Here is a 23,938-nt window from a genome sequence, read left to right as displayed (position 1 = left end):
TGATCATTGTCAGTTTACTACTTGTGGGATGTTGCAATGGAAATACTGGCTACTGTATTTCCTATATTAGAATAATGACTAAACTTTCTAAGTACTTTCATGGGCTGCAGGACACGCTGTGAAAGGTACAATATAAACACACATCCTTTCTACTTTAATTATTTTTTCCGTGCTGCATTAAGGACTCACGCTGACAAAGAGCATAACTAACAATGATACAAACTATGATGTTTCATTTGCAGGTGAGTACAGATAATCAGTGTTGGTAACCTATTTGATGAATGTGTACATCATTTCAAACTTCAGCCTTCCCTTTGTCAATACCCAAGCACATGAATTTTTCCTACTGATAATACGAGGAAGTGAGCCAAACTGGTTGCCCACACAACTCTTACATTGGAATTATCTGTGTGTTCCACCTCCACAAAGAGACCTAGGAACTGAACTGGGCAATCTTGCTTGATGCCTCAGTTCCATGCCAGGCAATACATGAAACAAATGAGCCATAATTCAATTATACTTTTACTTAAACAGAGAACTTCAGGTTCTTAAAACTTAAGTAGGCTGTTTACTAAACCTTAAGGTTAAGAACAATTCAGTTACCAAGACTTGAATCGCCCTTGAGCAAACCAAGAGAAATATCCACTGGAATATTGGGATTAGTAACTATTGATGCTGTTTCTCCATTGGCTGGCATGTAGCAATTAATACCTGGACAAAAAAAAAAGACAAGATTTAAAATTTCATTTTCCACTACTTTTAAGTAAAAACATATATCGTGTTATGCAAGCAAAATCACAAGAAGATTGATATTACACTCAAAATTTTATGTTCACGATGAAATGACACCTAGATGCACAGGATGAAAGGTCAGATCAGGCAATTAGAAACCAGACAGGTGGAATGGGCAGGAACATTCCTAAATGGGAATTAGCACATTTGAGGAGCATGTTTAGTGACAGTGACAATAGATTACATTTATGAGCTACTTGTTACCAAATGGAAACAAAGAAAACGTTTCGTTGATTGGAAGTCCCAGAGTTAGGAAGGGTTTCAGCTTCATTCCAGCCAGACAATGAAATGAGTAAAATTACATAGGGAGGAAAGAAAGGTTTCTTAGGCATGAGCTTTTGGGGATACTTCTTTTGTGCTGATTGAAGTTAGCGCTGTCAGTAATCAAGAACAAAAAATGCTTAAGCTTTGGACATTTTTTTCATATTATGCCTCTCTGAGCAAGATGATGATTAATGCTGCTATAACTCAAAAGTACTTTGTTCATTTAGATGGGGCAGGCAACATCCATATGGAAAAATAGTAGCAGGCATTGACCACTACTTCAGAAATTCCTTTAAACACTTCTTTGTTTTTATATCCTATAACTCACTCTACTAAGCCTGGTAACAACACCCCTACTGCATCATTCTATCCCAGAATGTGGGCTGGTCTAGGGTTTGGACACAAACACCAAGACTGATGCTACATAAAGTAATTTTACATGAGATCGCTAAAGCTGACAGAGAGGACACCCCTATGCAAGCTGACTGAACAGATTCAAATCTAGGTTCCAGACATGCAAACGGCAATGTGTGCTTAATCATAACATCAGGTTGATCAAAGCCCAAAAAATATCAGATGTTTCAGCCAAAATGTATCTGAATATGTTTCTCCATAAGAGATCACTGTTAAAATGTAGGATAGAAAAAAGTGATTAGGAGCTATAAGGCAAACATATTAAATATTTTATGGTTCAACAAGTGGAACCCTGCAGATTTGCTGCTGTGATCTCAGCTCTACACTTTATATCAAATGATCTATATTTGTACATGGAAAAGAATATTTCCAATCTTCCAAATGATGTTAAGCTGAGAACTACAGTGAAGTTTAAGAAGAGGATGGATCAATTAAGTGAATGACAGTAGCAAACAACCTTGTGAGGTAGTACATTTTGGGTACAAGAAAGAAAGGTGAGATTGCTGTGGATATAAAGAAGCACAGAAGAGATTTAGGCAAAAAAAGGAATTAATCACAAAACGTACAGAATATATAAGTAAGTGTTTGAATTAGTGTCCAATGCCTGCTCCTATTTTCCCCACAGGGTGTTGCCTGTCCCAACTTAAGGAGGCCAAAGTCTTTCTGGTGTGAAACAGTAATAACGTATCATCGTGATGTTGGGATTTAGCTATAGCGAAAGACTGCAAGGTTAAGGGGTGATCCAACTTCAAGGAATAAAGTACAGAGGAGGGAAAAACATTACATGGTATATTGGAATCTAAATTTAAAAATCCAATATCTGAAAACTTGAACGAAGTCAACTAAAAGGAAATTCAGAAGCAGTTTCTTTGTGGACGAGGATGAGAGAATGTGGCATGTCCGTCCACCACAGTAGAACTAATTAAGGCATTTTTGAGGTAACTATTTATAAAAGAATGTGAGAAAAAAAATGGTATTAAGATGAAGAAGCATCCATTGTTAGCAAACTGGTAGAGTATGCTGATTTGCCAGTTTGCCCTATTCTTACTTTATTCATTCCTTGACATTTTGTACCTAAAAAGATTAGATTGAAGTACTGAAATGTCTTATTAGCTTGCATTTGCCCTGCAGCAGCTAGTGATACAGTGCAGTAAGACTTACTGAATTCCTGTTCAATTTTCTCTTTAAGGAATCCCATTTTCTTAGCCTCTCCATGGACCAGCAGCACATTTTGTGGTTCTACTTGACGGATAAGTTGCATGATGCCTTTGGCGTCAGCATGTGCACTGAATGACATGTATTCCACCTGCATCTTCACTTCTAGCTGGGAAGGATACATCACAATAGAATTAATGAGTGATCTTATCAAGTTTCTTTTTAATCAAATGAAAATAAAATGATCTTGAATAAAGAAACAAAACTTAAATTTCAAATTTAGTTTTAATGTACAAAGATGTTATTATTTTTAAGACACAATGAACCATAAATCTATTTTGTGACACTGTAACTCACACTGAAATAGCTCAAGAGAAGACTGGATCAATGTGACTAATGATGTGGAAAGAAAAGGCCTCCTCTCCTAGTTTCAACACAAAGCACTGGATATCCCACAATATATATTTACAACCAGAAGCAGACAACTGACTCAAATGACAATGCTGATTTACTAACAAAAGAAAGAATAACCTTCCACATGCATATATCTAGGGATCGAGGTAGAGATGAAAATAGGTTGAGAAACTGATCAGAAATAATGAAGTGGAGATTTATGATTAAAACAACAAGAAATACTAGATACCATTAATGTGGAAGACTTTTACAAATATATTCAGAGTAAACAGTTGAGTGTGTGAAACAGCTGGTGTCCTGAAGGAGCTCCGACAGTATGCCACAAATTGGCTGAGTCACTGGAAACAAAGGAGATGAAGCTACAGCAAGATAGGGGGAGGAGATCAGTGGATGCCTGAGCAGTCTGTGATGCGGCTTGTTTTACACATTTTAGAGACATGATTCAGGATCAGGACAGAAACAAGACTGTTTGAGTTTGTTAATGATATGAAATTTAGCAGAGGGGAAGGAAGAGCTACAAATAACAGGGATTAAGCAAACCAATTACAGGAAATCTGGTTAAATTAAAGCTCCAAATAACAGCTGGCAGATGTGGAAAAATGCTGTAGGAGAGGTTGAAGAAACAATAGATAGCTTGGGTGAAATACGTACAATTTTGGTCATTGATTAAAATCAGAAAATCCTGGTTTTAAAGACGACACAGAGGAAGAATCCTAAATTCAGAGATTAGGGATCTTAGATAAAAGAACAGAAAATGAAATTGGAATGCTCACCAAAGGGAAAAAAAAGTTGAAGGAGATTTTATTGCAAGATTGATCTTTAAGTAAAAAGTAGAATGTCATCACGGTCAGTGGGATTACCTTTTAGAATAAAGAAAAATTCTGCAGAGGATAATAGAAGAATACTAAGTATTGCTACACTACCATCTTACAAATAAGATATGAAACCAAACTCCTTCCTTCCTCCAGATCAGGAGGATATTAAAAATCCATAGGACTTTTGGAAGAAGTTCAGGAAATTCATCGGATGTGCAATAAATTAGCTCCTCAAGTTATACTGCCAAATGGACTGTTCAGATTCCCTCATTCCTGATGAAAGGGCGTTTGCCCGAAAAGTCGATTTTTCCTGCTCCTTGGATGATGCCTGACCTGTTGTGCTTTTCCAGCACCGCTCTAATCTTGACTCTCTTCAGCGTCTGCAGTTCCCACTTCCGCCTGGATGGACTGTTCATTCATTTCACTCCCATTTTGTGCAAACTTGTTTTCAATAGTCACTACATTACAAAGCAACTAACTTTATGTGATGCAATCTGATATAGTACCAGGTCAATAAGAATCTTTTTTTGGGGGGCGATGGTGTTTAAACAGACCACAATGGTCTTTTCTGGACTGTACAAACCTAAAGGTTTAAAACCCCCATGTATTTACACTATGAAGACATGCTTACAGTTTGCCTTCCTTCCATTTCGAGTTTCCGCTGGCCACTTAGGATTTTATGTCCCACTGTTCCTTGAACACAATACCCTGGCATGATAACCTGAGAGAACAAATTAACATCTTACAGCCAGATGCTATACAGTTTTGAACGTAAACATGAGAAAAGATAAACATTAAAAACTTGGAGTCAGTAGATCAGCTGCCTTACCATATTTTTATCATTGCCTGCCCATTTCCTGAAAATCTGGAGTGACTGCCCAGCATGAAGCATGCCTGGTGTGGCAAAGACAACCTAGAAGAGTCAACCTTTAGTACGAGGGACATCTCCAAGTACTATTGCAAAAATCTTTCACATTTTAATTACAAAGTTAAAATTTTTACAAAGCACAACTTTCATTAAATCTAATGAAAGAATAAAATGCTGAAGACAGCTCAAGTATAACAACTGATAATCAAGGACAGGTAAACACTTTTAACACAGATAATTTGAACAATTATGAGAGCTATTCATAAATGCAAGTAATCAACGTGAAACCTGAAGTCCAAACTCGAACTCATTTCAGTTTTCACTTTTATTGTGGTATAGAGCAGGTATTGAAAATGAGACGGGTTGAGATTTTGCAATTCTAACTCAGAATTGGGTATTTTTGCCTCAAAATTCCAAGTAGGATTTTTAAAATAATTTAACATCCAGAAAAGTATTATCAGAATCTTGTTTACTGTAGGATTGAGTTCCCAAGTACAACAAAATCTGCCATTAGCATTGTAAACTATTCAGCCATACAGGGAGCATGGAGACTTCGGTTTGACCAATTAGTTAATCTCATCAAGTTTATAGCTGGACCACTAGAATTGGTTCCAGCATCACCAGGATAGACAGCAAAAGCACAACTGCAACCAATGTTCCTGTGTCTAACCACTATCCAGCAAGCCCTGCTGGAAAACAATGTGATAGATTCAACAGTATGGTCTTTATGGTTGAATAGTTGGCCAACATTCACATATAAACAATCCTCAGTGATGCACTGTCAGCACCTATGCAACTACATATTTGGTATAAATGATTCAAAAGTGGTTTGAGAAAGAAATATTGAAAAAAACATGTCTGGGTTGGTTCAGCTTTGTTCAAATAAATTATCAGAGCAAAAGTAGCTGGACTGAACTAGTGAATCATCAAATTCATCACAGTCTACTTGATCCATTTTATCAGAACGATCTAATCACTTGATAACACTCTCTTAATCATACGCCATACCCTTTTAAATTTTCTATCTCCAAATATTTATTGACTTTCCTTTTCCAATAATAATGAATTTTGCTTCTCTCAATTTTTGATAGGGTACTCAATCCCTTAACAACTCTCATGAAATGATTTCTCTGAATATCTCCTTGATTCTTTAGGTTAATTGAAGGCTTTCCAGATACAAAGTAACTGACCACTGGTAGCAAATCAGCACAATAGATTAAATGGAAAATAATATTAATCAAAATATATAATTTTGAGCAGCTATATCAACTCCTACCTCCACTTTGGTATAATGAGCTCCAATTTCTCTAGTTCTGGTATAATGTGCTCCAATTTCTCTGGTTTCTATTTGCAACTAAAAACTTTCTAACCCTAGTAACACCTTAGTAAATATTTACTGTAACAATGCAACAATGACAATAGACATATGTAGGCTTTCACTGTTCAAAATATGAATCTAGTCCAAGTTAAAATGCTCATAATTTCAATTCAAATAAAGTAAAATAAAACTTTTTTTGAACAATAAAGTTCTGTGCACAAATTATCTGAAACGAGAAGATCAAGAAAATATCAGTTATATACCATTGGTCCAGGATTGTCAGCATATGTCCTATCAAATGCCTTGATATGTTTGAACTCAAACATGTTCCTTTGCACAAATGTCTTCCGAATTTTTTGATTGGTCCATGTAATGAATAATTTATAATAATGGTTAGCCTTCTCCGTCAATCCAGTTGAAAAGTAAATGGGTGCTTTCAAGTTCATTCTCTCCCTGCAAGTAGACATGACAAGCAAATTCGGAAACTGTCTTTATATTAACACGAAGGATTCAGCTGGATGACTGAAAAGGACAGCGAATTAAAGCAGGCAAACTCAATGCCAACAGATAGAAAGAAAGATCAGATAAAGAAAAAAAGATAAAATAGAGAAGGAAAATATGTTGGAAAAAATAACTTTTTTAAACTTGCTTAAGTACAAACATTAACAAATTAGACATCACATTTACAATTTGTTAATTTTCAGTAGCAGAGATAATGACTGACTGTAATTAACAATGACTATCACACTGTTGAAAGGGTACTTAGACTACTAATTACTAACTCTAAATATCTGAGCTGGCTTTGTATCTATTACGCATACTCAGCACCTGCATGGCAATCATGTTACTTGATTGTGAGGCAGACAAGGAGATGCTGTTTTACAAAGCCAACTGTCTTGGACAGTAACTTTTTGACATTCGTACTTTAACTGTACATTTGTCCCTCTTAAAACTGCTGTACCTTCACACACAAGCGATGAGAAGGGGATTATCTTCATGAATATTTTCACAGCAAAACTGGCTCATGGCATTTTATTGTTAGATGTTCTGCCAACTATCGTTCAATTTGTTACATAATCCAGAGAGATGTTGCAGAAAAATATGTAAATAAAAGCCTACACCAATGATAAGGAACTGCTGGAGGAACCATAAGGAGATAGGAGCTGGAAACACTCAGGATTGGTTTGTGAGGACTGGAGGGAACAACAGACGTGGAGTCTCTGAATTGGAATTATTTAGACGTGGTAGGGGCCAGGAAAGAGGGAAAACTGTGTCAACAATGTGGCCACATGGAAGGCTTGGGCAAGAGGTCTACCTTGACTCATTCAATGGAAGTCAAGGAAACACATGGGAGTTCTAATGTTATTCTTATTTTCCAAATTGCTACTGGGCATCTTTTATAACTATACATCGACCTCATCTCTCACTTTCAGGGAATTATGCACTTGAAAATTTAGAAGGGGCAAGGATTAGAGGACAGATATAGAAAAACAATACATTTGCAAATGTTGAAGAGTTGCAGAAATTTGCAGAGAAAAGGTAGATGAGCTTTGCATAGCTTAAATTTAACCTAATCAAGAAAGTATTCTGAAAATGACAAAGGACAGGAGGACGATTTGGATGTAGATGAGCTGAGTAAAGGCAATGTAATGGGATGATGAGTATCTTTGTTCTTTCATGAGCCTTTGTTGACTATCTTTCATTGGCTAAGCAAGTCATTCAGTTCAAGACCAATGTCAATCACATTGCTGTGGATCTGGAGTCACACATAGGTCTGGTCAGGTGAGGATAGCCGATATATTTCCCAAAGGGTACTATGAACCTGATGAAATTTTATATTTATGGTAGCTTCGTGGTCACCATTAATGATATTTTATTAAGCGAATTTTAATTCGACCGGCTGCCATGATAGAATTCAAACCCAAGTCTCCAAAGCATTGAAATCACAACTATGCCACAGTGTCCTCCTGACAGGGCTGATCTTTGTGCTTGGGTGGACTGGAGTTAGAAATTCAACTTGAGGTTGCATCAGATGCTGAGTTTGTAAACATTCAGGATCAGCCTAAAACAATGGTCAGGAAAGGGCGATGAAACTAGTGATGACGAGAGACAACTTCAAAATGGTGAACTGGAGCAAATCTGGGCTCATCTAGGATTGGATGCTGGAAGGCAGTCTGACAACACAGAGACAGTGAGTGAAGTGGCAAGGGCTAGGGTGTAACTATGAACAATATCCCCCAAGAAACATTAACAGTTTAATCACATTTATTACAGCAGAGAGAGGCCAAGACAGGTGTAGCTGAAAGGAAAATATATAAACTATATTTTATGCCATACATGGCTAAAATATTTAATTAAAAATAGCATCTTTAAGCAATGTAAAATAAACACTGCAGTAATGGGGTTATTTTTAATATCTGAATGGCTTTAATTACTTAAGCAACAAGGTGAATTGATTGATTTCCTTTTGGAGACTGTGGTGATCGAAGGGCTAAGGTAGGAAGGCTGAGCAGACAGAACTACCTTGCACCGGATGTCAGAACTTAGAAGTTGAGCAGAAGTTGTAATTAATTGGCACCGTCTTTCTCCTGTCATGAAAGATAATCTCTGCCATCTTTGGGCATACTATTTATTTGAAAGCTGACAAAATTACCAGAAGGTTTCCAGAAGGATGCAAAGCTCCTGGGCTCGTCCAAGGGCAAAGACAGGAATCAGCACCTATTAAAAAGAAGGCTTGTATTTAACGCAATATTGTACGTTAGTTAAAAGTTCCAATTGACCATTTTTTAAAAATAGCACGACATTCATTTATGTTTCATTCATTGAGTTTCACTGGATGTCTAATCCGTGCAGATACTTTTGGACACATGACTAGGTCAGACAAACACTGGATTCCAATTTCCCTCGTTTGTCCATGTCAAGATTTCACCAGCCTACTGCTTTTAGCACCAGCAAGCCCTGTAGAGGAGGAATGGGGGTGAACAGAGGAGACGCCGGAGTTGAGGTCTGACTTGCTGACTCCTACGGGTAAACAATCATATGTAAAGCTGGAAAGAACACACCATAAGGTCTCTCCTCAGTACAATAGCAAACAATGACACTCGCCGTTCAGACTCATAAATTGATTTGGATAGTGGAGATTGTCAGGCACGTGTGGGATACAGGAACAGCCTGCTGAGGAATCATTTACATCATGGCTGATCTCCACCTCAACTCCTTTCAGGATGAGCCAGCATGTAAAGGGGAGGAGGGGAGAAAATTAAAGAATATCACAAGGGACCATGACACATTCTAGAAAAGGATCAGACAACAAAAGGGAGGGTGAGAAATCAATAAACAGTCATTCATTGGAGGATAGCTTAACATAACCTGCGTTGATGGCAGATCAAAAAATAAGAGATGTAAGATAGATGCCTGAATCACCATTGCAACTTTTCTCCACACAAAATATTTTAAAAAAGACAAAATGCTGGAAACTGCAGAGAAATTTAGGAGCTTAATATCAACAAGTGATTCAATATTGCAAGGTTTCTTCAGAGTTTCACTTAAATTGTAAATCACCTGCAATAAGCAAAACAATTCTTTAAACCGGTTCTGAAGAAGGATCACTGGACCGAAAACATTAATTCTGCTATCTGTCCACAGACGCTGCCAGACTTGCTGAGTTTTTCCACCAATTTCTTTTTGTTTCTGATTTATAGTTTTGGATTTTTTTTGTCTCTAAATCAAATAGTTTCAATAATCTACTCAATAACTTTGCAATTTCTTCCATCGAGGACAACACACTACTTCTTTCACTGGTTTTTCCATATTATTTTATTATTCAATGTGAAATATTTGTACTCAGTTGCAGCCAGTGATACAGTTGAGTATTTTGCCAGTTCCACTTGAACATGCATTGTTCCTGTTCCCAGGTAGATTGCAGGTTCATATGTTTTGGGATTTGTTGACACATTCCAAAGTGGATGAATGCCTTTAATTTCAGTCTTGGGCTGAAGGCTGGAAGAATCTGGAGGTGCTAGAGGCTTTTTTTACTCCACTGGCAGCAGAAATGGATCCGAGTCTCAGAGGATGGAAAGACTGCAGCTGAAAATGCCACTTCATCCTCCATCATGGCACAGACCACCAACTTATTTGTTTATTAGATTAACTTTCTGGTCTGAATTATACCAGTCATAAAGCAAAATAGAAAATTATGAATGCTGACCTTGAGAGTCAGGGACAATTAGCCAAACTAATCAGAATGTTGTGTTATACCATGCTATGCTCTATGAACATTAAACAAATTTAATGTTTCTTTTCTTTCTCAATATATTGTAAATATGTGCTAATAGTTTGAATTACTGCTAAGACTTCTATATCATATACATATATAAAAAGTCAAAACGAGGATTAAAGATTTTGAAGCCCTTCTATATATCAACTTGGCTCAATGAAGACATTCTCTCTTATCAGTACATAGGCTAAACTGACATTCAGTAGTGCGCTTATTTCCCACATCCCTGACCACATCACCTAATCCCTAATCTCTCAAACTCCTCTTCCACTTTCTCTTTTCCCTTTTCCTGCCTTGTCAAACTGTCCCGTCACATTCAGACCCTTGAGTAACATACTTGGTCTTTCCAACCCAGGCTGCCAAGCCTCAGGGGAACTACCTGTAGTATATTAAAAATTTTACATCTGCTGCACTTCCTGTCAACAATGATTCCCACATTTACAATGGAATTTATAGCACCAGTTCAGGAGGTGATAAGCTTGAATAGGCAGTGCCCATTTTGAATGTGGGCACAAGCTGTTATAATAGATGCGTATATTAAAAATGAGGACTAAAACTATAACCTTAAACTGGGGAAGGAACCACACTCGCACAGCCTCTCCCACCCTGTGTGCTAACTCTGCTTTATCAGAAGTCTTGATTACCAAATTGCAAATCCACTGAGCTGAATGATATATGGTAAACATTGAATATTTTCATTTTTTTTCTTTACTCATTAACCCCTTTTCATCTGTCCTAACATCAAGTCTAAGTCTGTGGACACTGGTTTCCCCCTTATTTTCAAAGCCCTTAATCAAAGCAGTGTCTGTTGGTTATGAAAATGCCAAAGATACCCCAGAGAAACTGACACTACTCTCATTTAATATTGGCACACAGCTTCCGTCAAGGCCACTTGATTCAATGGCACAGAAACCAGGGACAGCAGTAAAGGGTAGGATCAGTTACTTCAGTACAGGCCAGGCTCACGTACTCAGTTTAGCTTTAATCAGATGAGCCAGCAATTATACTTACATAAATGTTTTTAAAAATGCTGAAATACCAATGTGTGGCGTATACAGGAAAGAGGTCTACTTTTCACATATCGCAGTATTTACAATCATACCTTTCCACCCCTTTCTATTGCATCATGCACTTTCTTCAAGAAGTCTCTTTCTCGGCATCGCTTTGAGTCTCGGATGGTGGTAGCATATGTAGATTCCGAGATAAATAAATCAGGACGACACTTGTCAATCCAAGCAGCTCTGAAATAATGTCAAGTCAGGATTTGATAAATTATTTTTACTCTCTAAATCATAGGACTTTATACTCTGCAACTGCTATTTTTTTGCTATATAAGGCACATTCTTTAATCAGAATTATGCAATGCAGGAGGAGACTAATTGGCTAATCAGGCTATTTGGAAAAGTTATCCATTCAGTCCATTTCCCCATTCATTCCCCACTGCTCTGTAATTCCACCTTCCTTAACAATCTTCATGTTAGCCATTACATCTCCTTCCCCTTTACAGAATGAAGAATAAAAACAGGGAGGTCTTGCTAAAACTGCTCACGGCACCAGTCAGGCCACACTTGGCACAGTGTGAACAGTTTTGGTCCCCTTGTCGAAGGAAAGATATAGTGGCATTATGGGCAGTCCAGAGAAGGTTCACTAGGTTGATTCAGGGTGTGGAGGGATTTTCTCATGAGGAAAGTCAAGAAGGTTGAGCCTGCACTCCTTGGAGTTTAGAAAAATGAGAGGAGATCTTATTGAAATATAAGATAATTACGGGGCTTAACAGAGTAGATGTGGGGAAATTGTTCATGCTCGTGGGAGAGTCCAGAACCAGAGTTTTTAATCTCAATGTAAGGGATCACTCATTTAAGCCAGAGATAAAGAGGATTTCCTTTACTCTTGTTGTTACGTATATTCAAAGCTGAGACTGATAGATTTCAAATCAGTAAAAGATTCGAGGCTTATGGAGATTTGGTAGGAAAGTGGAGTTCAGGATTATCAGATCAGCCATGATGATCTCAATGAATAGTGGAGCTGATTTGATGGGCCAAAAGTTCTACTTCTGCTTCTACGTCTTATGATCTTAATATTCGTCTTTTCCAATAAATTATTTGTGATTTTCAATAATTTCTGCCTTTCTGCCCCTAAGAAACCATTTAAGTAGGACATGGTTATACATGCAAGAAGAATCCTGTAACAGTGTGAATGACGCAAGTGAGTTATCAAAGCCTTTGGGATTTGATGAAAAGCTCTAAGAAAAAATGGAACGCAGAACACTTTAGCTGTTGTACTGACACATACTGGCAAACACATTAAATAGAAGCTTAAAAATTCATTCTGCTACTTTTCAAGTACTCTGGAAAACCTCAAAGTGATTTGGACATCCATTTATACCATGAGAATGTATATTTTGCAGGTCAGCCTGCCATAATCACTGACAGGTGTGCCTGATGTTTGTGGGGACAGGATATACAAGTTTAGAATGTGCCATCATTCTGTAAATAACAATCTGAATGACCAATTTGGAGTTTATGAGAATCACACAAGATGGATGCCAGCTCAGGGAGGCTATTATGCAACAGCTGCGATTTCTTCCCCATTTCCTAGTCCCATTTGTAGTTTTGTGGAAGAGGATGATTAAAATCACATAACATCATGAGTTGGTTACATGCAGTTGAACTCGTTAATTAATCTCATATCCAAGTCAAAAGCAGTGGTGCACATTAAATGATAGTAAATGGCTTGAAGACAAAATCTGCAGGGACAGCATATGACCACCAACCTCAGACTGAGAGTGAGCTGCCAAAGTCTCTTGTGCTCACTGTTCGAACAGAAGTCTTTCCCTTTTAAGTGGAAGAGGATATCATATAAAACCTCAAACTGTGGACATTCAAACCCGGGCACAAGTCATCTGAAAAGTGATTACTAAAAAGAGACTGGAGAAAGTCTAAAATTGTACAACTGATCTTAAAAGGTGACTGAGTTCTCAGTATCTGTGACCAGGAAGAAAGGTTTGCTAGGCCAGAAGCATATTTTTATATTTAATGCTGGTGGTTCTGGTTAAGGAGACAAGCAAATTCTCTTGAGGTCCTCCAGCAGGAGTAGCACCAACTCCATACAACCAACAATATGTTGAATTGTGCCTGTTATCAACGACAGCAAAGTAAAAAAGGCATAAGACCATATACTGAACGCAGGTCTGTGTATCCTTACAAACAAGTGTGCTAGTGAGACACTTTGTGGATGGATGTGGAATTAAAATCATTTCTAATAAAAATAAAAAGTACTATGAATGTTAAATATGTGTCCAAAATTATTTCAAATAGCATAATCTGAGGTCTATATCAACTGGTATTGACAGGGAAATTTCCTAAACAAACAGAAACTGATGTAAGTGAATCCAAATAAAGACCTTAGCTTCCTAAGCAATTTCATTATTTAATGTTCACACAAGAATAATGCCAAAGTTTGAAGTAATCAAACCATCACTATGTACATTAGGAACATAAAACTTAAAAATAATACAAGCACCAAAACTTTCCAATTTTCAATGTTAGTCATTCTCATATCTAAAATGCAAAGGTGTAAAGTACACAATGCAAACTGTATGAAAAAAACTAAATGCTGTAAAAATTGCTACAGCTGATGGTTTTGACTGTTTCCAATGCTCAGTAATCTGAGTGAAGATTAAGAACAAGGGGAGTTAGCATCCAAAGCTATCCATGGTGAAAACAAACTCACATGGTGGTTAAGGAGATTGAAACCAGAGCACAGAGACTAAATGAAACTAAATTCAGAAGCCTAAAGAAGCCCGACAGATTTGTTAGCCCTGTGCTATATCCGTGAAACAACATTGAGAAGTAGCAATTTTGTAATACTCTGAACAATATACTGGCAAATTGTAATTGAAGTAAATCTGCTTTGTAGAACAATATGAATATATTGCAATGGACAAACTCACCCTAAATGTCGATCTGGTGTCATGTTGTAATCACCCTGCAAAGTTTTAAATCAAAATAGATGTATCAGAGCAAGGAAATAAATAAATGCCAACTTGTAAAAATTCACAAAAAGACACTAATATACTGTTAGTAAGTATGCTAATTTAAATAAATCAACAACCCTGTCTGTGTTCTGACCTGTTTCGGTAGACCACTACAAATAATCTCTGAGTTGGACTTCAGCTGTTTCATCAACAGCCTTCGCTCCAACATCATGTCACACACGAGGATTGTGGCAATGCTCCTTTTACAAGGTTTTGTTGTCCTCGGCTTTGTTTCAGAGAGGTGGTAGACGTCTGAAAAGTCTGGGTTTATCTACTTCAGAATGCCTTCATGTTTTTAAAATAAACACTTGTACAATGAAGGGGGAGCGGCCAGTTCTCCAAGCTCAGCTTTTCTCTGGGTTGTTTTGGTTTTAGTCGTCTGGCTGTTCACTGAATGCAGTTAGTCGGTTTTGAGGCTGCGAGTCCAAGAAACAGCTTCATGAAAGAAGGTGTTCCATGCTGAATCTCTCCGCCATCTCTCTCTCTCTCTCTTCTTTAAGACCCCATGTTTGATTTTACCCTTTTTGCCAAGGAATGGTTATGGGAATTGTTGCAAGCATTTGAAAATGCAACATTAAATTGGGATAATCTGTTGGGTTTCAGATAGAGTCATAGAGATGTACAGCATGGAAACAGACCCTTCGGTCCAACCTGTCCACGCCGACCAGCTATCCCAGCCCAATCTAGACCCACCTGCCAGCACCCAGCCCATATCCCTCCAAACCCTTCCTATTCATATACCCATCCAAATGCCTCTTAAATGTTGCAATTGTACCAGCCTCCACCACATCCTCTGGCAGCTCATTCCATACACATACCACCCTCTGCGTGAAAACGTTGTCCCTTAGCTCTCTTTTATATCTTTCCCCTCTCACCCTAAACCTATGCCCTCTAGTTGTGGACTCCCTGATCCCCAGGGAAAAGACTTTGTCTATTTATCCTATCCATGCCCCTCATAATTTTGTAAACCTCTATAAGGTCACCCCTCAGTCTCCGTGCTCCAGGGAAACAGCCCCAGCCTGTTCAGCCTCTCCCTGTAGCTCAAATCTTCCAACCCTGGCAACATTTTTCTAAATCTGTTCTGAACCCTTTCAAGTTTCACGACATCTTTCCGATAGGAAGGAGACCAGAATTGCACGCAATATTCCAACAGTGGCCTAACCAATGTCCTGTACAGCCACAACATAACCTCCCAACTCCTGTACTCAATACTCTGACCAATAAAGGAAAGCAAACCAAACACCTTCTTCACTATCCTATCTACCTGCGACTCCACTTTTAAGGAGCTGTAACCTGCACTCCAAGGTCTCTTGGTTCTGCAACACTCCCTAGGACCTGACCATTAAGTGTATAAGTCCTGCTAAGGTTTGCTTTCCCAAAATGCAGCACCTCGCATTTATCTGAATTAAACTCCATCTGCCACTCCTCAGCTCATTTGCTCATCTGGTCCGGATCCTGTTGTACTCTGAGGTAACCCTCTTCCTTGTCCACTACACCTCCAATTTTGGTGTCATCTGCAAACTTACTAACTGTACCTCTTATGCTCGCATCCAAATCATTTATGTAAATGACAAAAAGTAGAGGACCCTTGTGGCACTCCACTGGTCACAGGCCTCCAGTCTGAAAAACAACCCTCCTCCACCACCCTCTGTCTTCTACCTTTGAGCCAGTTCTGTATCCAAATGGCTAGTTCTCCCTGTATTCCATGAGTTCTAACCTTGCTAATCAGTCTCCCATGGAGAACCTTGTCGAACGCCTTACTGAAGTCCATATAGATCACAACTACTGCTCTGCCCTTATCAATCTTCTTTGTTACTTCTTCATAAAATTCAATCAAGTTTGTGAGACATGATTTCCCACCACAAAGCCATGTTGACTATCCTGAATCAGTCCTTGCCTTTCCAAATACATGTACATCCTCTCCCTTAGGATTCCCTCCAACAACTTGCCCACTACTGAGGTCAGGCTCACCGGTCTATAGTTCCCTGGCTTGTCTTTACCGCCCTTCTTAAACAATGGCACCACGTTAGCCAACCTCCAGTCTTCTGGCACCTCACCTGTGACTATTGATGAATATGTTAAGCTATTCTATATTCTGTTTTCTTTTGTTTGTGTTTCATTCAGTAATCTTGCAAATAAATTCTGTTTTGTTTAAAACGAAGTGGTTGGGCCAGCTGCATCTCTCCTGGAATATCCACTATACACCTGTTTATAACAACAAGCAAAGTTAGGGTCCAGGCTACTTTCTTGAAATATGTGGGGGTCTGGCCCAGTCAAAATAGAATGGGAGCTGTTTACGGGATTTGTTCTATAATTCCAAATTGGGATCAGGGTTGTTGGACTCAAAAGTCTGCGAGTGGTAGGTGTTAGTGTCTTTTGTTCTGGGTGTTGATATTGGTTGGTTTAAACAGTGCTTAGGATAGCAATGACTCTTTCAGTCAGCAAGGGTTTCCTGGGGGGTCGAAGAAGTGACTTTGAGGGTTTTGCAAAAGGTAATTAAGGCTAAGCTGGAATTAGCAGACAAGTTGGAGTTGGGGATGCTGTCTTTCCATAAGGAGAGATAATTACAGTAATAGCGCTACATTTAAATTTGCTGGAAACACCAGAATCTTTAGAGATTGCTGAAGTTCAATTGAAAATGAAGCAGCTTGAGTTAGAGGCAAAACACAAGGAAAGGGCAAAATAAATGAAACTGTTTGAATGACAATTAAAAGCAGAGAAAAGAAAAAAAGAACAAATGGCCCTCGCAGAACAAAAAAAGGAGGACAAAATTGCTTTAGTCAAACAAAAGGAAAAAAGAAGAGAAAAGGAAGAAAGAGCGAGCTTGAACTTCAGAAATCGGCACTTAGACAGGAAAGTCAGCTTAAAAGGATGAAGGCTGACGGTAAGCTTAATGTGGACGAGAGTGAGGAACAAACCCGTGGTAACCAAAGCCCTGTTGAGAAACTGTTTAAATATATTCAAGCATTTCCTAAATTTGATGAGAAGGGTATGGAAGCCTTTTTCATCTCATTTGAAAAGGTGGCTAAACAAATGCAGTGGCCAGTGACCATGTGGGTTTTGTTGATCCAAACAAGAACTTGTAGATAGTGAGGTATTCACATCACTATCAGAGGAGATATATGGGGCATATCAGGAGGTAAAGAAAACCATTCTAAGTGCATAAGAGCTTGTGCCAGAAGCCTACAGACAGGGATAAAAAGGAAACCCTTCAAGGGAAAAGAGAGTTAAAAGGCTCAGGTGTTTTCACTGCAATAAAGTAGGCCCCATGACCTCACAGTGTTGGTGGGTTAGGAAAAGCTAGATGTAGGAAAACAGGATAAGCCAGTGAATTTTGTTGGAGTGGTAACAGAAAGCACAATGGAGGCTCGAAAGCTGCACCAGAATGTACAAGCTGGTCAGAGGTTGATTAAAGAGGAAGTGCCAAATCTTCTTAAACCATATACCTGCGAAGATAAAGTTTATTTGTATAGACCAGGAACAGCAGGTGAAGAGGTCACAATATTAAGAGATACAGGATCTTCTCAACCTTTGATGTTGAAAGATGAGGAAATATGTACCTCTGAAGGACTACTGCCAGAAAAGATGCTAGTAACAGGAATTCACGGTGAGACAAGAAGCACTCAACTACGTAATGGGGTTAGAATGTCCAGTGAAGAGTGGAGAAGTCGTGGTAGGAGTACTGGACAAACTCTCAGCTCCAATGTGATGATGCTGCTCTTTTAACAAGGCTATGTTGTTCCTTGGGTTTTTTTTCAGAGCGGTCGTAAAAGACACAGACTCCAAAAAGTCTAAGTTGAAGGGTTTTATGACCAATTGATTGTAGCTAAGAGATACTCAATCAGGCAAAAGCTTTTAAGTTTTAAAAAAGTACTTGTACAATGAAAGGGGAACGGCCAGTTCGCCCAGCTCAGCTTTTCTCTGGTTTGGCTTGGTTTTAGCAAACAGTAGTGTTTTGAAACTGTCAGACCCAAAGAAGCAGATCCATGCTGCGACTCTGTTTGATTTCTCTCCTGTAAGACCCTGTGTTTGATTTTACCTTTTGTGCCAAGGGCTGGATATGGGAATTAGAACATAGAACATAGAAAAATACAGCGCAGTACAGGCCCTTCGGCCCTTGATGTTGCGCCGACCAAATCCTACCTAACCTACACTAGCCCAATAACCTCCATATGCTTATCCAATGCCTGCTTAAATGACCATAAAGAGGGAGAGTTCACCACTGCTACTGGCAGGGCATTCCATGAACTCACAACCCGCTGCGTAAAGAATCTACCCCTAACATCTGTCCTATACCTACCACCCCTTAATTTAAAGGGGTGTCCCCTAGTAACAGCTGACTCCATTAGCGGTAAAAGGTTCTCAGTGTCTACCCTATCTAAACCCCTAATCATCTTATACACCTCTATCAAATCTCCCCTAAACCTCCTTTTCTCCAATGAGAACAGGCCCAAGTGCCTCAGCCTTTCCTCATACGATCTTCCTACCATGCCAGGCAACATCCTGGTAAACCTCCTCTGCACTCGTTCCAATGCCTCCACATCCTTCCTATAGTATGGCGACCAAAACTGCACACAATACTCCAGATGAGGCCGCACCAGAGTCTTATACAACTGCAACATGACCTCAGGACTCCGGAACTCAATTCCTCTACCAATAAAGCCCAGTACACCATATGCCTTCCTCACAGCACTATTTACCTGGGTGGCAACTTTCAGAGATCTGTGTACATGGACACCAAGATCCCTCTGCTCATCCACACTACCAAGTAGCCTACCATTAGCCCAGTAATCCATCTTCTTGTTACTCCTACCAAAGTGAATGACTTCACACTTAGCTACATTGAATTCCATCTGCCACCTTTCTGCCCAGCTCTGCAACCTATCTATATCCCGCTGTAACCTGCCACATCCTTCTTCACTGTCCACAACTCCACCGACCTTTGTGTCATCCGCAAACTTGCTCACCCAGCTTTCAAGCCCCTCCTCTAGATCATTTATAAAGATGACAAACAGCAACGGTCCCAAAACAGATCCCTGTGGTACACCGCTAGTAACTGCACTCCAAGATGAACCTAGTCCATCAACTACTACCCTCTGTCTCCTTCCAGCCAGAAATTGTTGCAAATATTTGGAACAGCATCATTAAACTGGGATGATCTGTTGGATTTTCAGATAGGTTAAGTTATTCTGTATTCTGTTCTCTTTTTGTTTGTGTTCCATTCAGTAATCTTGTAAATAAATTTTGTTTTGGTTAAAACTAAGTGGTATGACCAACTGATTCTCTCCTGGAATATCCATTTTATACTGGCTTAAAAAAATAGCAAAGTTAAGGTCTGGGCTATTTTCTTGAAATATTTTGAGGGGGTCCAGCCTGGTCCGAAAGACCAGGAAAACAATTTGTCTCTGCCAGGCATACAGCTGGTTCACAGGTAGGAATGCTGCCTACTGTGGTTGAAAAGTCAGTTGAAACTCAGGCAACTGAACTATCGCAAGACACATATTCTGGGATTTTTCCAGACTGTGTGGTAATGAGGTCACAAAGTCACAATTCGAAACTGGCGAAATCAAAGAGTACAAATAAGAAAGTTGAAGTGGAATTAGCAGAAACCCTGTTGATCAAATGGTTGAGACAAACCAGGAGCAGATAAATGACAAAGTAGACATCTTTAGCTCAGATAAATTAACTGAGTCACAGCAAAAAGATGAAAATTTAAAGCAATTGTATCAAAAGGTATACACAGAAAAAGAATCTGAATGTATCCTTGAACGCTACTATTTTCAAAACAATAGTCGGAATGAGGAAATGGAGATCATCACATACTCAGGCAGATGAGAAATGGGCAGAAGTTCATCAAGTTATATTGCCAGTGGGTTACAGAAAGGAGCTATTGCGGGTAGCACATGAACTACCAGTAGGGGGTCATTTAGAGTAAGAAAAACTCAAGCCAAAATACAAAAACATTTTTACTGGCCTGGACTGCACAAGGATGTATTGAGTTTTGCCAGACATGTCGTACACATCAGGTAACTGGAAAACCACAGGCAGTAATAAAACCCGAACCTTTAATACTCATTTCTGCATTTGAGGAACCTTTTACAAGAGTCTGACTTGACTGCATAGGAGTCAAGAGTGTGGTGCTGGAAAAGCACAGCAGGTCAGACAGCATCCGAGGAGCAGGAGAATCAACATTTTGGGCATAAGCCCTTCATCAGGAGGTGGCTATGGACAGGAATATCCAGATAATGTTCCATTGCTGAATGCTAAGCAGTGACTCTTATTAGAAAGTCTGGATGTGTGAATGCTGGTTGAGGACACCATTGCACCAGATGGCGATGCCTCCCCCATTATGATTCAATTGTTTTGTACAGCCTACAGCATAAGATCATAACATGAAGAGTACTGCAGGCCACTTACTGCTAGTAGAACAATCAGTCAACAGCTTCAGCGAAGGTGAAAGCAAATACAAATTAACAGGACAAAAGCAGCTACTCTGTGGGATCAATCCATATACTGCACATCTCAGCACATGAATATCTCCCAGTGTATCTGGTACAATGATTCCCATCATACATTATGCAAACAATTCAATGCAATGAGACACATTATAGCATATACATGACAACTTACAGCCAAGATAGCACAGCCTTCCCATAAAACCAAATTTCTTTTAGAATAAATAGTCTTGAAGCAATGACTTGCTGCTTCACCTTGTGGTAATAAATGAGGAGGAGACAGTGAGGTCTGCAGATGCTGGAGATCAGGGTTGAGAGTGTGTTGCTGGAAAAGTACAGCAGGACAGGCAGCATCCGAGGAGCAGGAAAATCAACATTTTGGGCCGGAGCCCTTCATCAGTAATAAATGAGTAGCCTCGTGACTGAGATTTATTTATACTCACGGTATATACCACTGATTCAGAGCCCACCCGGATGAGAACCATGGCTGCACCAAGCACATGTCCAGCGTAATATGCTTTAATTTCGAGTTCATCGTCAACCTAGAAGATGATCACACCAAAGTGCAAATGAGTATCTTCTAATCGAAATGATTCTAGTAAGCCCAGTTGCAGCTGGAAACATGATATACTGACAGGCAATACAGAATGGAAGGTTGCCAAATCAGTCCATACTGGAATCTGGGCCTGCAGAGTCAAAAAACCTTCTGTACGACTAATAATAAAACAAATCGTAGATATCATGAGCCTGGAAAACATTGCCAGATTGGTGCATTGTCTATGTATCTGTTCTTCTAGTCAACATCTTTAACTCTTTAAACAAAGGACGGTCAAGAGGACATTGCTTGCCTGTACAGTTTGATGCAGATGAACAGCTACAACTTTCTTCATGCAGTCTTTTATCATCTGAGAAGTAAAGAAATTTGTTTCTCCTTTTTTATCGACTGTAATCTTCCGGTAATCTTCTAAAAGGATCGGACAAATGGCTTTTGTTGGGTGGGTCATGTATATGGGACCATCATAGCCAATCATCTCACTCATATAAGGAAGTGCACCGCAGTGGTCGAGATGGAAATGACTGACAAGAACAAATACAGTACAGTTAATGAGGACAACAACAACATCTTATCAGACATGTTGAAAAATTTGAGATTAGTAAGATTCCTGCTTTTGAGAGATTGAGGCTGAGGCATTCATCTATCACCCAAATCACTTTTGGAGTCATCTGGTCTTTTCATTCTATTTTATAGAATAGAAAAGACTAGATAACTCCATAATATATTTTAGTCTATATGGATTCTACTTTTAAGAAGAAAAGGGATTCTGTATGGAATTGAAGAATTCTGTAGTTATGTTAAAATAATCCTTAATATTTTGAAAATAATAGCAAAACCAATTTTAAAGCTTTTGAACTAAAATTCATTTGTGTCAACAAAATACTACAGAAATATTGGAAATACCCAACAAATTCAGCAGCAAACAAAATTCAAAATGAACTACAGCCAGAAGACAGGTCTCTTCTGTACCTCCTCAGTGCAAATGGTGATACACGTTACAGACTATGGGAGTAATAGTTACCTGATGATGACACAGTCAAGAAATTCAGTCAGTCTTCCATTTTGAGTGATGTAAGAGAAATCAGGAAAGCGTCTCTGGAATAACAAGGAGCAGCAATAAATCAAAAATGACTGAACAGAGCTGGAGAGACAAGGAAGGTTTTGGTTCATCTCCCAGTCTGTGCTGCTACAGGAGCTGCAGGATAACAATCAGGACTTTTACAGTGAGAAAGGAGGCCATTGCACCCATCAAGTTGATGCTGCCACTTAAATAATTTCACTGCCCTCGTCTCTCCTCACTATCCTCTATCTTACATTGCTTCAAAAGGTTTACCCAAGTTTCTGTTAGAAGATACAATGGGTGTCTTCCAGCTTGTGGGGAGAAAAATAGTCCCTTTGCCAATAACTTTCAGTATAAAGACATTTCCTATGACCTTTCTGTTCATTTTCTAAATAATAACAACATTCAAGAAATTCTGTCAGTCTTCCATTTTGAAAATTGCAGAATGGATACTGGAGAAGCTTCTCTGTTAAGAAGCGATGAATCACAAACAACTGTACAGAGCCAAGACCAAGAAAAAGAGCTGGAGAACAAAATTTGGCCCAAATTATCTTTGATTAGGGTACCCGCTTATTATCAAAATCCAATGAATACTGCTGGACGTGCAAATGTGAAAACGTCAAGAAAAGGTTCTGACTAGCTAATGGCAAACATGTTAAACTTGCATTCTCATGCTAACAGCTTGGACAAGGTGACAATAACTGTGAACTTGTACCTTAGAAGGAGTGAGAAAGCTAAAATGGAAAGATCATTTCAAAAAGAAAATGTACAAATATACTATGAATGGAAATCTCACGGGATTTGACAGGCTTTGTGAAAACAACTAGCAATTTGAAATTTCATTTCTTTTAGAGAAAGCTTTTAAAATTAAATTCTTAAAGAGGCAATCTTTCTTCAAGTTTTTATTTTCCACAAACTGACTGCCAAGCAAGAATGCTTTTACTGGTATCAAATAATCTTGACAGAAATTTTAAGTATAAACCACAGACGGAATTTACCTGAAAAGTAAACTGCCCTAATGCTTTTTCTGTTAAAGTCAATTAGGAACTGAGAATATCCAAACTGCATTGTGCAGCTAACTGATCTCAGCCAGAGCAGCAGTAAGTTTAACAATTGATACACCCATCATAGGAGTGTGTACTATCTTAAGAGCTCTCAGATAAGGAGTCTCTCTCAGAACAACTATTATTGAAAATCCAGGTGTGGTCTGTGTATCTTTTTCCAACCATTTACTTAAAAGAAAATCACCTGCATATGAACTTCAGCTAATGGTTAGAATGTACTAGGCTTGCCTTTAGGACCATAAACTCAATAAATCATCCTACAGTCTGAGGTAGTTAGCCCACCAGAGGGCATCCAACAATTGGAATCTAGCAAGAAAAGATGGTTGAGAAAGGACAGAAGAAAAATCACTGAAGGTTGTGCATATTTGTAAGAATGTGGGACGAGGAAAAGACATGATTATTGTAGTCACCAGTTCTCTTATTCAAATCCTGCAATTTCTGATTTTGCTTG

General features: G+C 38.8%; 1 protein-coding gene across 1 annotated transcript in view; it reads right to left on the bottom strand.

Moving 5' to 3' along the window:
• The window catches only part of ints11 (integrator complex subunit 11), a 36,912-nt gene that overhangs the window by 10,155 nt on the left and 2,819 nt on the right, over positions 1 to 23,938 (bottom strand). Inside the window, exons 4-14 of the mRNA XM_060851840.1 lie at positions 22,385 to 22,458; positions 21,656 to 21,884; positions 21,251 to 21,349; positions 14,269 to 14,303; positions 11,419 to 11,557; positions 8,694 to 8,758; positions 6,304 to 6,493; positions 4,684 to 4,767; positions 4,486 to 4,575; positions 2,632 to 2,794; positions 604 to 711 (exon numbers count right to left, since the gene is read on the bottom strand). Of these exons, the coding sequence (XP_060707823.1) occupies positions 604 to 711; positions 2,632 to 2,794; positions 4,486 to 4,575; positions 4,684 to 4,767; positions 6,304 to 6,493; positions 8,694 to 8,758; positions 11,419 to 11,557; positions 14,269 to 14,303; positions 21,251 to 21,349; positions 21,656 to 21,884; positions 22,385 to 22,458 (1,276 nt within the window). The remainder of the gene's footprint in view (positions 1 to 603; positions 712 to 2,631; positions 2,795 to 4,485; positions 4,576 to 4,683; positions 4,768 to 6,303; positions 6,494 to 8,693; positions 8,759 to 11,418; positions 11,558 to 14,268; positions 14,304 to 21,250; positions 21,350 to 21,655; positions 21,885 to 22,384; positions 22,459 to 23,938) is intronic.

The sequence above is a fragment of the Hemiscyllium ocellatum genome, chromosome 37 (genome assembly GCF_020745735.1).
Source record: "Hemiscyllium ocellatum isolate sHemOce1 chromosome 37, sHemOce1.pat.X.cur, whole genome shotgun sequence".
NCBI classification, from domain to species: Eukaryota; Metazoa; Chordata; class Chondrichthyes; order Orectolobiformes; family Hemiscylliidae; genus Hemiscyllium; species Hemiscyllium ocellatum.
The sequence above is the reverse complement of the archived record's forward strand: the minus strand, read 5'-3'. Positions and strand labels throughout refer to the sequence as shown.